Raw genomic sequence first — 17,684 nt, forward strand, 5'->3', positions numbered from 1 at the left:
CGCACGAACACACCACACAGCGCCGTGTTTCTTTCAAGTCATTCTCTATCAAAACACGCGTTTTCTCCGTCGCTCTTGTTTAAGCAAAATCTGCCAGATTTTCCTTCGTGACGCTACACAAACAGCCGCACCTCGGGTTTCAGCTGTGTTTACTGACAAATCGCGCGCACTGTGGAACTATGAGCGTCAGCGTTACGGCGGCAGAGAGAGCATGAGGCAGTTTGCCCGGCTCAGGGCGAAGCCCTCCCCGATGTGAGAGTCCAATCGAGGCCGCGCGTTGCTGCGCGCCTAGTGGCGGGTGTGTTAATGTTTCACTCGACAAAAACACACAACAGCGCTCCGGTAAATTGTCCTCAAAACTCACAAAAATTACCACGATGACGGGAATGACAGATGGGACTGGGGATTTACGACGCAAGTCAGAGCGGGTTAATTCCACTTTTAAACGAGGTTTAAACCGGATGTTTCTAGAAGTCCTGCTATGATTAATTATTCATCAGGTGTTAATTAGCACGCTTGTACTGAATCCTAGGAAGTTCGTTCAGGAGGTGTAAGTGAAGTGTGTGTTGTGTTTGTCTCAAAACAGTGTCCATCAGGAACAGCAATGGCTTATCGTGATGACAAGACTGACGTTGATTGGACAGATGATGCTGGATGGTGACGTTACCTGTGCAGGTGAGCGAGGCCCGCAAGCATCACGGCAGGAGAATGAAGCCCTCATGGTGCGGACTCGTGCGAGAACGCCAACGCGCGTGTGACTCCGCAGCACACGGCTCCCCGGACATGAACCGGAACCTCCGTTTGACCTTGACCTCCTGCAAAAGGTCTCGACGGACCAATCAGGGCTTGACAGGGATTCCCGCGGCGACGTTCTTGAGCAGACCTCGCGCCGAGATCCAGCAGGCCCATACCGGATATTTCAAGATTCCTCTCAGAGAAGCACAAGTCCGTGTCGCGTCCGTCGTTCTGGCGTCCCATGGGCCCCGGGGACCAGGCCGAGATGTGCTTCAGAAGGATGGATGATTAAGTTCGTGAATCGCGAGTACGAGTCGATCACGGGTTGTTGGCAGATTTCAGACTTGATGCTGGAGAACTGTTACCGCTGTCACGGCGTGGATCACTGGATCTCCAGACAGGCGCAGAAGCTGGAGACCATTCTAGAGCAGAAGCTCACCTTGCTGTCCAGGTGAGGAGAAACATCAGACGAGGCATCGCATGCACAACCAGCGGTGTTCATGCAGTGGGCAATTTTGAGAGTTTAGGTTTTAGTCTCCAATTTGGCTTTTTTCATTTTGAAAACATCCAAAATGCACATTAAAGTGTTAATTTTATTGCACTTTATTCATATGCATCTGTAGATTTCAATCCCAGTTCATATCTTTACAGTCGCTTTTTCTCTCAATATATATTTGAAGGTTTATTCATATTTCAATCACATGATAAAAACATGTTACTCTGAAAAAAACATGGAAAAAAAAAAAAAAATATTATATATATATATAATATATATATATATATATTATATTATATAAAATATATTATTATATAACACACCATACACACACCACCACACACACTCTCACACACACACACACACTCTCTCACACACACACACACTCTCACACCCACCACACGCTCACACACACACACTCTCACACACACACACTCTCTCACCCACCCCCACTCTCACAACACACACACACTCTTTCACACACACACTCTCTCACACACACACACTCTCACACACACACACTCTCACACACACACACTCACACACACACACACACACACACACACTCTCACACACACACACTCTAACACACAACACACCACAACGCTCACACATCACACACATCTCTCACACACAACACTCTCAACACACACACACTCTCTCACACCACACACACTCTTTCACACACACCACTCTCTCACACACACACACTCTCACACACCACACACAATCTCACCACACACACACTCTCACACCACACACTCTCACACACACACCACACACACACACACACACACACACACACAACACTCACACACACCCACACACACACACACAAATTAAACTCACACATTCTTTCCCCAGCTGCAGTATGGGCTTAAACTCACACATTCTTACCCCACACTACACTCACACAAACACTCACCTTACACACACACAACAACTCACACTTACACACACTTACACACACACTCACACTTACACACACACACACACACACACACACATTATTATTATGTGGGTCAAAGACGTTAAGATGTCCGCATCAAAAGAAATTTACAAAAGTGATTTTACATAGAAAGCACATTAAATGTAAGTAAAATGTCTACTTTTAAGGTTTCAAATAAGTTTTTGGAGAATAAAATGTCAATTTGGTTGAAATACTGTTTAGATTGCATTCAGTTGTAACACAATATTTATGCAAAAATTCCAAAAACACGCTTTTCTGACGTGCTGTACTATATTAAATATCTAAAAGAATAATGGAGCATACAAAGTTTATTGTGTGTTAAATAGTGTAAAAATTCTTACTGACAAATGGGCAAAACCTAGAGAATAGTGGCAAATGTTTTTAAAATGTAAAAAATTACAAATCATTAGTATTGGGGTTGAAAGTAATTAGTCTTTTAATATGTCATAAACTGATTTTGTTTGTAATATATTCCTGAGAGAGATTGTTTACACTGAAGGACGTTTTACTGGGTGTCTTCTGTAAATCAGGGGAAAATGTATGATATTTATTTTTTGCTCAGAAAAAACAAAAACAAAATGTGCAATTAAATAAACAAGAAAACTTTTTGCATTTTTTGGGGGGAAAAACTACAACAGTTTAAAGCAGTAGACACTTTTTTTTTATGCTTAGAAAAACACCTTTTTCGTCTTTGACCCATATATATATTTCAGTATTTTCTGATTTATATAAAAAAAATAAGAAATCCAAAATCCTCTCTGGAAAAACCTTTAAGTCTAATATGACAACAAAATAAATCAAACAAGAGTTTTGAACCTGGATTTATCCAGTGTTCATATGTGAATGCATGCATTTAAGTGCATTTTTTTTTATTAGATAATGCCTGATTTTTGCATTTTTAACATAACTTTGTAAATCGTGTAATGCAGAAATGTTTGTAATGTTATCGGTCAATACAGAAGTGCATGGCAAGCAAAAATACAGAATAAAAAAAAAATAAAACAAAAACAACAACAACAAAAAAAAAAAAAAGCACAATATAACTCAGAATTCAGGGAAAAAAAAGTCAGAATTGGTATATAGATAGAAAAAAAAAACCAAAGAAAAAAATTCAAAATTAACCTGCTTTTTTATTTGTTGAAAAAACAGGCTTTCATAGAAGTATAGTGATATTTAATAGTTAAATTAAAGTGTTTTATTAATGTAGCTGACTGTATTAAAATCAGACGATCAGGAACAATCACGAAGTCTCGTCTGACCAAATCCCGCACCGCCTGCAAGTTTCTTCTGAGAGGATCTGGACTCTGAGTGATTGTGTTGATCTCTGCTGCTGGACGGTCAGAGGACGCGGGCGGGAGAAAACCACGCTGGCCGTGACCTCCAGGAGGACGGTTTGGGGCGGAGGATGAGAAGGCGGGCGCGTGGCGTCGTCGTTCCAGAACGGGAGGTGGGTGCCGCGGAGCATCACGGGGGGCGGCAGCGAGTCCGTCATGGTGCAGGCGCTGAGACTGGAGGAGCTGCAGCGAGCCAAAGATGAGAAGAGGTCAGAACAACTCTCTTAGCTCCTCACAGATTCTGTGACTTCCTTTATTTTCTGGGTTTAATGGTTGAAATAGGGTTACAAAAAGGTGGAAACTTTCCAGTAAATTTTGGAAACATTCCAGATGTTTTTGGGAAACTTTCCAGGACTCACAGATGCATTGGAAGGTTTCCAGACTTTTCGCCATCCCCTTTGCAACCCTAGTTTAAAAGGTGTTTCCTCAAAAGGCATTGCTTCTATCTTTTCTTTTTTCTTGAGCTTCTAGTCTTGAATGCTTTAATTCAGTTTTAAAGAATTGAAACGAATAGAACTTCAACATTTTGATTTTTTTATACAAGTTTACAATTTACACAGGTCCCTTTGAAACCATTTCATTTTTTTTCTGAATTCCATTTCAGTGATGTTAATTAATTTTTTAATAATCAAAAAAGCATGTCTTATAAACTAACTTAATAAAACTTGAACAATTAAAATTGTAAACAATAGGGGACCCTATTTTATTTCCACTCCAAAATTCCATTTAATGGTTATTCAAATACTTATTTTTGGATTCCTTTTTTTACATAGCTTATATTTTGATTAACCTGAAAAGCATGTGCTAAACAACTGAATTAATTACAAACAGAAGTGTAACAATAACAAGGATTTTTTTCCAAATCCCGCTTTTAAATTTTCCCCAACTTGTATGTTTTTCCGGTTTAATTGTTTCTGGTGGTTGTGTTTTGTCATTTAAAAATAAAAAAAAAAACGTATTTGTCTCAAAACGCAGCGTTAATGAAAACGAATTCATAAAAACTTCATCAGCCTTTTAAAATGTACTCTAAAATGGACACTTCCATCCATAACAAACTTGCATTATTGTATTTATTTGGTCACAAAAAACAAGTGCAAGTACCACTGTATAAAATATTTGATAATGAAAAACTCTTGAATATGTGATTATTCCGTAGAAAATATGTTTAAATAATGTTGTTAAATAAATGATTATTATTACGTACGATACTATATTAGTATGTTTATATATGTCCATAAAATAGACTAAATATATATATATTTCATGATACTTTTTTAGTCATAATTTCTCTCTTTATTTTGTCAGTTTGTAGTGAAGAGTGTTCTGTGTTGTGTTTGTGTTTGCGGGGGCAAAGGCAGCGAGAGCAGGACGGCGGAGAGGCCCTCGGTGAGGAGCTGGAGGAGTTGGTGAAGAAGCTGCTGTTTTTTTTTTCTCTTACTGTCTCTGGCCGAGCCTGTCCGCTCTGGAGTTCTGTGGGAATTCCGTGCCATCGGGTGCGCGCGTGTCCTGTGCCTGGCTCAGACGTGCGCTGCACCTAGCAACCTCCCCGATCGTCTTCTACGAGCTGGAGCGCTGTTCTTGCTGGATCCGCGCGCTTGCACGTGTTCCTTGGCCAAAGATCATGACGGCGCGCCTCAGCCCCCCGCAGAAGAGATCCCGCGTTGACAGCGGCGCGCAACGATGCGCTACAAGAGCGTGGGAGAGCGAGCTGCGCCGCCAGCGTCCAGGAGAGGGTACAGAGGCGGTCGTCCGCGCCGAGGACCACACAGCAGGTTCACTCACACTCAGTCACACTCAAACCTTTTTCCACTGTAAAGCTAAACTTTAATACTATATGTAGATATCAATATCAGTTGGTAGAAAACAACGTGTTTGCGCGTGTTATTGGTGCAACGAGATAACAGTTCAGAAACCAAAAGTTTGGAAACATTACTATTTTTAAAGGTTTTAAAGTTTGAAAGAAGTCTCTTCTGCCATCAAGCCTGCCGTTTATTTGGATCAAAAATACAGAAAAACAAGAGACTGTGTGAATATGGTATATGTACACAACTTAAAATAAAAAGTTTTCTATTTGACTTATAGACTTTGAAAAAATTAAATTTATTCCTGTGATGCCAAAGCTGAATTTTCAGCATCGTTACTCCAGCCCTTCAGGTCACATGTAACATCCAGTCTAGCACATGATCATTTAAGAATCATTCTAATATTCTGATTTATTATGATGTGTGGAAAACAGTTCTGTCTGTCTAATATATTTGATGAATAAAAGGTTAAAAATAACTGCATTTATTCACAAAATAAAAAAAAAATTCTAATAATATTTTTCTTTACTATCACTTTTTAATCAATTTACACACAGCCTTGCTGAATAAAAAGTAATTGTTTTAATTAAAAACAAAAGAAGAGAAAAAAAAATTTACTGACCCAAAATTACTGACCCAGTAGTGTAATTGTATAATTAAATACAAAATATTGATATTTTTAAAACATAGCTTCTTTTTTTTTTTTACTTTTTATCCATCAAAGTCTCCTAAAAAAGTATCACATGTTCTGAAAAGATATTCACCAGCAGAACTGTTTCCAACTTTGATAATGTAATCCTCATATTAGAATGATTTCTAAAGGATCATGTGATAATGATCCTAAAAAATTCAGCTTTGCATCACAGAAATAAAATGATTAATTTAAAGTATAATAAACTTGTAAAAACAATCTTTTAATTTTAATAATATATCACAATATTAACATTGTTTTATCTGTATTTTTTGATCAAAATAAAAATCCGGTTGTGGATGAGCAGAAGAAAGCTTCCTTTCAAAAAACATTAAAAATAGTAATTGTTTCCACACTTTTGACCTGTAACTTGTGCTAATTTTCTACTGCGTGTTATCACTTAATCAATCAGAAGCACCACAGATTAAACCCTCATCTGGTATTAGAGACTACTGACCAGACAATTCCGCACGTTTTATTTTAAATGCAATACAATAACACTGCTCCGCAAGCATTGCATCTTGTACAAACAACACTGTTAAGACGTTATAACCAGACAAAGGCACAGTTTAACTTAATAAGTTATAAGGTGGAGATTAACTCCTGACAGACCTGTGCTTCGCTGACGAGCTTCACGCGTGAAATATTCACGTTTGTTCTAATATCGGTGGATTTGTCTGCGAATGACGGGTCGTATTATGCTGTTTGTGTTGAGCAGGGCGGCGCGGGCGTAGCGCCTCGGGACTCTTCCCTCAGTTTCTTCTGGACGTCTGGGAGTGTTCAGGTCCTCTGGAGGGACCCCCTTCCACCATGCTGCCGCTCCCAGCCGCGCCGTCTTCTGGGCTCCTAAAGGGCCTCGGTGATTCACGTGGGTACGAGACGCAGAAAGAGGTGGCAGGACGCTGTTCTCGCGCGCAGGCCCATACACGAGTGGCCGCGAGTCCAATCCTGGGGCTACGACCACAGGACAACGGCCTACATGCCACTTCCACACACTTCTGCGGAGCTCTGACCTCCGGATCTACTGCCAGAGGTCCCTGCGGAGCCGTGGGAGCGTCTTCGCTGGCCGCCCATCCACGTTCATATATCCCTGGAGGAGCCTGAGGATGCAGAAGCTCAAGGACCAAACATTTGGGTCATTTTATTAGTCACTGTTCTCTGTTTCACTTTTCATTTTTTTTTTTTTTTTTTTGTCTAACCAATCCTTTTGTTTATTGATTATTTACTTTATTGACATTTTCATTTATCGATTCGGTTTATTTGTTATTTAACACTTCATTTATTAGAATATTATTTATACCTTATTAAATTTTTTTATACTATGTAATTGTATTTATTATCATTTTATTTACACGTTATTGATTATTGATTGAATTATGCCATTTTTATTCTTAATTTATTTTTTTAACTATTTTTATTTTCACTTAATTTTTTATATATGGTTTTTATTTATACGTTATGTTGCCATTTATTTAAGGTTTAAATTTGTATTCACACTGTGTTGGTTTTTTAATTTATGTGCTCTTTCTTCAGTTTTTTCATTGTTTTTAGCTTTTAATTTGATTTATTGCGGCACTTGTTATTTTATTTAATTTTTTTATTTTAATGTACACGAGTAGTATGGAGGATAATCAATTGTATTTTTTTTTTACATTTTATTCCTAACATTTGTATTATTTACTATTATTTAATTACTGTTATTAGTATTGTATATTGTATTATATAATTTTAATTTATTTTAATTGTTGTATGTTGTAATGTACACTATTAGTATTGAGTAATCAATTTATTTTATGTGGATTTTTTATACATTTTATTTCCTAAACAGTTATATTGTTTAGTAGTATGTATTATTTTTATTTTATTGATATTATGTAGTGTATTATATATATCTATATACTTTTATAACACTTAGTATTATTTATTAGTATTTATTAATGCATTTATAGAAATTGGTTATTGTTTTAATTTAGTACCTTTATTTACATTTCACTGATTTTTATTTTTAATTATTTCATTTAGATGTAATAAGGTGAATAGTCATGTTTTGGTTTGTTTAACACTTTATTTGTTGATTTATTCTTCATGTTTAAGTATTTATTTTTTTACACTACTTTATTTTATTATTTTTTATAACTATTTTAAACTTTATTATGTGTTTATTTATCACATTTTCTCCATGGCCATGTAAGAGTTTTATTCCTTAATGCTATGGCTACGTTCATGCCACTCATGTCCTTAAATTAATCGAGTTTTGCAGTTGAATTTGAAGAAAGGAACTGTGTGTGTCTGCAGATGAAGTGACGCCTGAGGAGGAAAACTCCAGCAGCACCGGAGCCGAACACATGGGACGTGCACAGAAGATTCACTCTCTGACGGCGACGGATCTGGATCAGAAATGCTCCTCCACGAGCGTTCCCTTCGTGGTTGCAGAGAAAATTCCTCTGGACCTCGGTAAGCGTTCCGATGAGGGAACCGTCTGATGGAGGGTACAGACGGCTCGAAGACGAGTGAGTCTGACTGCGAAAAAAAGCCGTGCTTCAGAGGTCGAGACATCTGCTATAACGCGTCTCGCCGGCTCTGAACAGTCACAGAGGTCCTAGAATCGATGCGAATCACTTGAGCGCCGAGGAACGGAGCCCCTGTCCGGATTGTTCCGGAGCGTCGCAGGGATCTCCGAGTTTTTCTGGACCGACCCCGGAACAACACCACGCCTGCGACTGGACGAAATCCAGACCGACACGAGCCCAAAGAGGAAGAAGAAGAAAGAGAGGAAGTTCGGCGTTGAAGAAGACGAGCAGACTGGAAGCTTGACACGAAGCGAACGGCCAGAAGCAGCCTGCAGAGAGCCGCCAAACCATCAAGAAGAAAGACAAGAGGAAAGACAACCGACCTGGGTGAGGATTACACACTTCCTGCAGCGTGTCTAAACCCTGATCACTCTGTCATCATTCACTCATCCTCATCTCGGTAGAAGAGATGCAAAAGAATCAGAAAATTCAGCTTATATATAAAGTAGCATAAAATTTATATCCATATTCTGATTTAATGGCACACGTTTGAAACCATATAACCAAAGTAGACATAGATTGTATAGTATTTACTTTTATTTTATTTCTTATCTGTTTATAGAGTCAATTGGAACTTGACTTTATATTTCCATATATAACAAATAAACACACTCACACTCACACACACACACACACACACACACATCACAAACACACACACACTCTCTCTCTCTCACACACACACACACACACACACTCTCAGAACACATACATTACCCACACTCACACACAGCACACATACTCTCTCTCTCTCTCACCACACACTCTCACCACATCACACACACACACTCACAAACAAACACACACACTCTTTCTCACACACACACAACACTACACACACACATACACTCTCTCTCACTCACCACACAACACCCACACACACTCTCTCTCTCTCTCTCTCACACACACACATACACTCTCTCTCACTCACACACACACACAAACACACACACTCTCTCTCTCTCTCTCTCACACACACATACACACACGGCAAACATACACTCTCCTCTCTCTCACACTCACACACCAACACACACTAACTCTCTCTCTCTCCTCACACACACCCACCAACACACACTCTCTCTCCTCTCTCACATCACTCACACTCACACGAAACACACTGCCTCTCTCTCAATCACACACACCTCTCAAACACACACATATACCACCTCTCTCTCTCACACACACACACACACACACCCACACGTCTCTCTCTCTCTCACACACACTCAATCCTCTCATACCCCCCTCCTCTCTCCCTCTCACCACACTCCTCACTCACACACACCACTCTCTCTCTCTCTCTCACACACCACACTCGACACACACACACACACACTCTCTCTCTCTCACTCACACACACACTCACACACACACACATACACTCTCTCTCTCACACACACACCTCACGACACTACACACGTTTACGGTCCGCTCTCTCTCTCTCACGACACACCTCTCTCTCTCTCTCTCACATCTTCACACACACTACACCACCTCTCTTCTCGTCTCTCGTCGCTCTCTCGCTCTCTCAACACATACACACCCATACATTACACACACAACACTCACACCCGACACTAATCTCTCTCTCTCACACACAGACACATACACTCTCTCGCCTCACTCTCTCTCTCTCTCTCTCTCTCTCTCTCACTCACAACACACACACACTACTCCTCTCTCTCTCTCTCTCACTCTCTCGGGGGTTTCACACACACACACACACACAACACTCACTCTCTCTCTCTCCTCTCTCACACACACACAAACTCACACACACACATACACTTACACACAAACACACACACACGCACATATAAACCAATATATGAAGTTTATATTTTAAACACACAAACACACACGCACACACACACACTCACAGCATACACTCTCTCGCACGTACACACTCACGCACACTCACATACACACATACACATATAAACCATATATGAAGTTTTTATATGTTTAATAACTTTATTAAAAAGACAGATGCTTACAATGCTTTTAAGCTGAATGCTGTAATATTATCAGTTGAAAATGCATTGTAAGTCTCGAGTGTTTGTTTTGTAGCATCTCAAAAATTACAGAATGTTAGACTATAATCAATAATCAAAGATGGGAAATTATCTGTAAATGCTGTTTTTAGAATACGTCTATTAGTGACCATAACCTTGAATTCATGAAAACGATATGTTTGTTTTACAGCTGTCCAGTCCGCACACATCTATTACTTGCATAGACCTGATTGTATTCTTTATCATCAGATTCATGTGCTTTTGTGTCGCTCATGCGCGGTCGTGTCCTCTCCGTCTCCAGGAAAGAGGTTTGATGGGAAGGCGATGCTGTTAGCGAGGAGACCGTCAGGATCTGCTCCGCCGCCAGCTCCAGCCCACGTTTTCAGGTCAGATGAAGCCTTCATTACCTGCTAAACAAAAAAACACTCTGTGCATCGCAAAATAATGCTGCCCTTACGATTAACAAAACGCTCACAATGTTCTTCATTCGACAGTCAGTTTGGATAAAAGCGCGGCTAAACCATTTAAAGTAAACGCAAGTCATGTGTGAAATGCAAACATTTAAAAGGAATTTTAAAAAACTTAAAAACTAGCCACTAATGCAAGCTTTTTTGTTTAATTTCGAGTTTTAATATTTAAAAAAAAATTGATTCTTGCCTTCATGGTAAATCTATTATAGGCTTTCTTCTTAAAATCAATGCTATTTATATTTCACTTATAATTATAGATTTATTTTTTACACTTTTTTTCCTTGGTATAAACTCATCAGACACTTTCTCTCACTACTTTCAATATTAGTTTGGTTAGTTTTGCTTTTTTCTTAATTCTCTCTTTTGAAAATCCTTTTTATTGATCTCAGTCTTATTTTCAACGATTAAGCATTTGTGTTTTGCATTTCACAGATGATTTGCATTTACTTTTACTCATTTAGCAGATGCTTTTATAAGTGAAAAAGTTCATTTAAATGTTCCTGAGGTCAACGGAGAGCCGAAAATCCCATAATACATCTCTGAGATTTATTCACTAGACCTTCACTAGAGGGCAGCATTTTGTAGAGTTGCAAAGTCTGAATAATAAAAAACCACACTCCTTTAAACATATAATAAACTCTTTATTTATTTTAAACACATTTAAGTTGAACCAAAGTGCTTTTACAGTATAAATTCAATTATTGCAATGCATGCAATTTAAAAACAAACATGTATAATTAAACGTTTTTAACCCTTATTTTTTTCCTCCCATCGTTCCTTCCTTTCTTTCTTGCTTTTGCAGTTGGTTTGCTCCAGTCTGGATGATCTCAGAGTCCTGATCAGTAAAATAGAAGATCAACTAGATGAACTGGACGGCGAAAAAAGAGATCTGTTAGTAAGAGAGGGAACACAAACACATGCACTTACTATTGCACAAACTAATTTAAATGACAGTATTTAACCTTTGACTTATGTTGTGCACGTGCAATTGATGCAAATAAATAAAAAAACATTTATTTGTGGTTGCATAATAATTTTAAATCCTGAACTGTGCAGATATTATCACTTTATTAAAGCAAGATTGGCATTTTTTTAATGTGAAACATGTTTGTTTGCATGCAAGCATGATATGAAATTGACGAGTGTGAGTTAGTGTGATGCATGGCAGCGTAAAACACTGATGTGTATGTGATGTGTGTCTTTGTGCCGTATTTCAGGGACGGTGGCCACACAAAAGAGCCGCCGTGAAAGAGTTGCACATCACACTTATAAGGCTGCTTAATGAGCTGTTACCATGGGAACCCAAACTCGTCAAGGCCTTCCAGAGGAACAGGTAAAGGAGTAAACATGACCCTCCTTGGAGTTTGAGTTCTTTTCTCTGCTTTAATTTCAAAAGTGAATGTTTGAAAGTGAAATAATTTTACCTTGTTGCACTGAAATCACATGCGGAATATAGATGGGGAAATCTTAGATCTGTGCAATCATATTTTTTCCCCTTTTTAGAATCATGACATTGTGGTTTTTCAGACTTCTGCATTTCAGTCTTGTTTTTTTATCAAAAAAAGGTTTTCTCAAGGGATCTGGGAGGTGAATTTGAATTATATCCAAGGGAAAGAGCTTTCCATTGTAATGCGCAGTGACTGATACACCTCACTGCATTCAACAGGCACCTAGATGTTTTTACCTTGAGGCGATGAATTTTTTTCCTGGCAACAGGGCTTTGTGAATTCATCCCTGTCATTGTCCTCAACAGAGCACGCTTGAAAAAGGAGTGTGACGAATTCAAGAAACACCCCGAATATGAGAACTTTATCAGGGAGCAGATGGATACAGAAGATACTGGGGAAGTGCGTGCAAAGATGGATTGTTGTCCGCAGAGACAACAAACAAACTGGAAGAGAGTGAAGTCAAAATGGGCAAAACTATGAAGGAGGACTCTGAGACAACAGGTGAGTCTGATTAACATTTGAAACGGCTAATTTTACCAATTGCAGGGCCTTTATGTAAGTTCTTAGCAATGCAAAAGGAAGAAATCCAATACAGGTGTTAAAGGATTGTTGAATTTCTAATGCATAGCTGACCAAACAATATGAAAGTAGTCGTGATAGAAAGTGGCCTGATGAATTCATTACAAGGAAGTGTTTCAAATATCCTTGCTTTTGTTGTTTGAGCAGCACTTTATTTTTCATTTCGTCAACTTCTGTTTTCCATTTTCAAAGACATTTATGCACTCGGTACATTCAGTGTGATTTTTATTTTGACTGATGCATGCTGCCCTCTTTTGCAGAGAATGTAAATCATGAATCAAGATGCCTATTCGACAGACCTGATGTTGTCATGCATTCGTCAGAGTCTGGACCCTTCACACGCGGTTCAAAGCGGCGCCACACTGGTGCAATCAGTGAGGAACTGAGTCCATGCAAGAGAGGCAAAATGGATCCAGAGAGCTCTTTAACATCAGATTTCAATGTGGAAGTTGCATCCAGGGAACAAGCAACAGTGAACCCACAAGCTTCAGTGTTGCCAGACACTATGAGTAGCTTTCATGGGACTTGCAAACCCATCCAGGCTTTGCTGGCTAAGAGTGTTGGAAACAAAGTGACCTTAATAAGTCATCCGAAGGCTGCAGTGATGGCTCAGGCTCTGCGGGATCATAACAAAACAGCATCTGTAACTCTGCCACCTGTCAGATTATCAACTACCTGTGCAGCTACGCAACACTCTGAACCTGTCTCTACAGAAACCATAACTACGTCATCTGCGAGCGAAAGCACTGGACAGGTGGTGTACAAGACGGCAGGAGGCGTGGGGCTTCTCAGGCAAGGAAGCACTTCTGTAAACTTTTCAGTGCAATCAATATCAGATCAAAAATCAGGGGCGAAGGCCATGCAACAAGTTGTTATCCTGCCTTCAAATCTACTGATTCAAAGCACTGAGAATAAGGCAGCCCAGGCCTCTGTATCTGTTCCTAAGACTACAACGTACATGTCCAATGTTTCAGGGTTCACTATACCGGAAAACAAGGTTCCTGTCCAGCCGGTGGCACCTTTGAAAGATACCAGCACTGTAAGAACACCGTCTGCTGTAGTTACTCCCAGTTTAAGGAACTTAATGACTGTTGGTGTGCCTAAAAAAAGACTACTGAACCAAAGGTGGCCCTGAACAAATCAGCCAGCAGTGGTCTGACCAAGTCTGATGCTAAACAGGAGCTCAGGACAGTGTGTATTAGGGACTCTCATTCCATCCTTGTCACTACGAGAGGAGGCAACACAGGAGTGGTGAAGGTTCAGACATCGGAAAGTGGAACAGGTGCTTTGCCACCCAGCCCAGTTTTTAACATCTCACCCCAACTTCATGCCTTTCTGGTGTCAAAGTCTTCCACGTCTCATACACAAGCTGTTTCGGCCACCATTGCTGCTAAATCTCGACCTGGAGTCACTCCTCAGTCTACTTTTGTGGCAGGAACTGTCAGTCCTTTAACCTTAAATCAGATTTCCAATACCGGCACTACAGGCAAAACAACAATCCCTGGTAAATCAGCACTCCTGGCTACAAGCAAAGGCAGTGATAGTTTCCTAATAAATGCGAAAAAAGATTTGCGCTCAGCAGAATACGGTCTCTAAATGCGGGAACGAAGCCCCCACAAAAAAGGGCTCCACCAGGAAGCACAACTCCAGACCAGTCGACTTTCCAAAAGGTTTTCCTGGTCACACCTTCACCAAATATCCCTTCAAAGGTCACTACTACTACAGCAACATGTACCGTTCCAGGATCTCGGGTCATGTTCATAAGCAACTCGGCACTTATCATTCCAAAAGAGACGTCAACTTCAGAGGTTAACATTACCTCTACTAGTACACCAGCGCTGAATGTAGTTCCCAACTTGGGGACCTTATCCTGCACTTCTGGTACAAGCATCCAGAGCATCGGTGTTTCAGGGTTAACATCAAGAATACTTGGCACAAACAAGAAACCTGAAGCCTCAATGAAAACTACACCTGTGATCGTCTCCAGAGTACCTGCAACATCACTCACAGGTGGACTCCAGATTGGTCCAAAAAGCTGTTTGGTTGCAAGCAGAAGTCTGTCAGGGAATACTGAAAGTGCTTTGAAAGTACCTCGGACTGTTGATGGCAAAACGCTCACATTTTCAACTCTAGGCACCGGCCACATGGCTTCCTCTGCACTTTTGTCAGTTGTGAAACCAGATGTACCTCCATCAGTTTCAGCGTTAAATGCTCTTCACTGTAAACCAGGGTTATCGGCTGGCAGTTCTACTTCAAATACATCTTCCTCTTATTCTGGAAGCCTAATTACCAAACACACTACGTTACCAATTAATGTGACTGCTAACAAGCCAGTGATCACTTCCCTTTGCAATTCACACTCGCTGATCAAAACAACAGCCAATACTTCTGCTTCTGCAGTATCCAGTACTTTTGCATTGAGTTGTAGCTCCACTTTAACTCCTCCAGTGGTCATGACCTCTGGGATCCAACCTCTGACCTCTGCCACCAAGAATGTTCAGGAGAAAATCGTCATCAACACCACTGCCCCACTTGCCCCTGGAACTCAGCTCCTGATAAATAACACCAGATTTGTTGTACCTTCTCAAGGCCTTGCACCTGGCAGCCATGTTCTGCTTATCTCCAACTCTTGTCCTGGGGGAATGCAAGAGTCAAGTGCTGTTGGTTCTCAAAGATTGCAAGTGCCAAGTCCTGCTGGTCCTCAAAGTTTTCTAGGATCAAATCCTGTTGGTTCTCAAAGATTGCAAGGTCCAAGTTCTTCTAGTCCCGGAGGATTGCAAGGGCCAAGTCCTGTTGGTCCTCAAAGATTGCAAGAGCCAAGTCCTGCTAGTCCTGGAGGATTGCAAGGGCAGAGTCCTGTTGGTCCTCAAAGATTGCAAGGACTGAGTCCTGTTGGTCCTCAAAGATTGCAAGGGCAGAGTCCTGTTGGTCCTCAAAGTTTTCTAGGATCAAATCCTGTTGGTTCTCAAAGATTGCAAGGTCCAAGTTCTTCTAGTCCTGGAGGATTGCAAGTCCCAAGTCCTGCTTCCACTGATTCTAGAGGTCCAAAAACTTCAGCTACTCACACGGTTCCTTCAGTTGTACAAGGTGTGAGATTGGTAACACCGGTCAGGCTACCCTTGGCAAGCTTGGACCTTCTGATCAACTCCGTCAGCAACTGAGCACCAGAACTCCATTGAATGTGTCTGGTCCTACTGCTCTCTCACAAGTAGCACAAGCTCTGCGTCCTGGTGTACCTTCAGACATTGTGAGACTTCCTATCTTTCAAACCTCCAACCTCTCAGTTACAGCATCACAAGGTACGACCAGGTGTCCCAAAGAAACCTCTCTTTCCCAAGGAGGTTTACTTAGCACAACTTCTCCAATGCAAGGAAGACCATCCCAAACCCAAGTGGCGCCCAGTCGTACCACCAGTGAAAGCTGTGATTCCAAGGCATTCGCCGATGGTAACCGTACCACCCATGAGCAGCACGATATCACGGATGCAGAAACTCCCGGTTGCAACGGTTCCACCAATCGGTGGTGCAAACAATGCCAGTCTAGCCACTCCAATTGCAACTGTTCCTCCATCTATGAGCACTGTCATAATGACACCTTGTCCACCTATCAGAGCCGTGCAACCTGGGACTATCGGAAAGCCTGTTATTTTACCCCAGCCATCGCTAGGTCAAAGCACGGTTCCTGTACAAGTTCCCACTTCTGCTAAACTCTTGTTGAGCCCCAGATGGTGCCGTCCTTAAATATCATTCAAGCTCAGCCTCAAGCTTGCAAGTAATTGGCAAAGCCAATGGCTGCTCAAGTGGTCAGTTCCTCCTCAAGTAGCATTACTGTACCTATTTTAAACTCAAGTGATCCACTGAGAAAACCAGATACATTGGGGAGACCCAATCACTGAAATGGTTCTGGAGGTCATCTCGTTTTTCCCATAGTGATCACAAAGGTTTATTCAATGTTTTGGGCATTGTTGAAAGCAAGTGGGCTTCCTTTGGTTCCATATCTCCCCATTTTGAGAGGCTGAATACTAAATATCTAAATAAATATTTTGGGCATTTTGCTCTTTACAAAACCAAATTAAAAGGGAAATCGGTTATCCTTAGAGTTGTAAATAAAATTGTGTTTTCGCAAAGAGAAATTTGGAGATTTAAAATGGCCAGCAATGTACAACAGACCGTAACAGTATTTGTTTGGCTGACTCTTTTCTATGTGGATTCCATTTGTATGCAATGGTTTGAATGTTTTTGTAGCAGTTTAATTTGTGTTTTGTTTTTCCATTAAAATGATTAATATTATTCTGTAGAACAGTCTTCAGTCTATTTAAGAGTATGTCTGGCTGATCTGAAGCCTGCCGTGAGTGCATTCAGGCATAGGTTGAGTATTATCAGACATCATCTGATAACAGTTTGATTTTTGTGTTAGCAAAATCTATATTCGGTGTCAAATGATGAAATGGGTGGCAATTCAAACTCTGGCATATTTATGACTCTGAAGTAAAAACATTGATTAAAAATCTGTACTGTGCTTGTCTTTTAAGTTTGTTAAACATGTTATATCACAGATTCCCAAACATTTTT

At 40.4% G+C, this 17,684-nt stretch overlaps 1 protein-coding gene across 1 annotated transcript; it reads left to right on the plus strand.

Moving 5' to 3' along the window:
- Positions 1 to 1,051: 1,051 nt before the first annotated feature.
- On the plus strand, positions 1,052 to 16,850 carry LOC122141210 (uncharacterized protein KIAA2026-like). Its single transcript, XM_042747809.1, is given in 14 exon segments — positions 1,052 to 1,186; positions 3,544 to 3,744; positions 4,890 to 4,941; positions 5,004 to 5,268; positions 6,747 to 7,061; positions 8,324 to 8,482; positions 8,699 to 8,925; positions 10,866 to 11,002; positions 11,837 to 11,981; positions 12,304 to 12,419; positions 12,840 to 13,002; positions 13,376 to 14,207; positions 14,210 to 14,670; positions 14,709 to 16,850. Coding segments are annotated over 14 exon segments (4,743 nt in total). The 5' UTR covers positions 1,052 to 1,082; the 3' UTR covers positions 16,275 to 16,850.
- The last annotated feature ends 834 nt before the right edge of the window (positions 16,851 to 17,684 follow it).

The sequence above is a fragment of the Cyprinus carpio genome, chromosome B21 (assembly GCF_018340385.1).
Source record: "Cyprinus carpio isolate SPL01 chromosome B21, ASM1834038v1, whole genome shotgun sequence".
Taxonomy (NCBI): domain Eukaryota; kingdom Metazoa; phylum Chordata; class Actinopteri; order Cypriniformes; family Cyprinidae; genus Cyprinus; species Cyprinus carpio.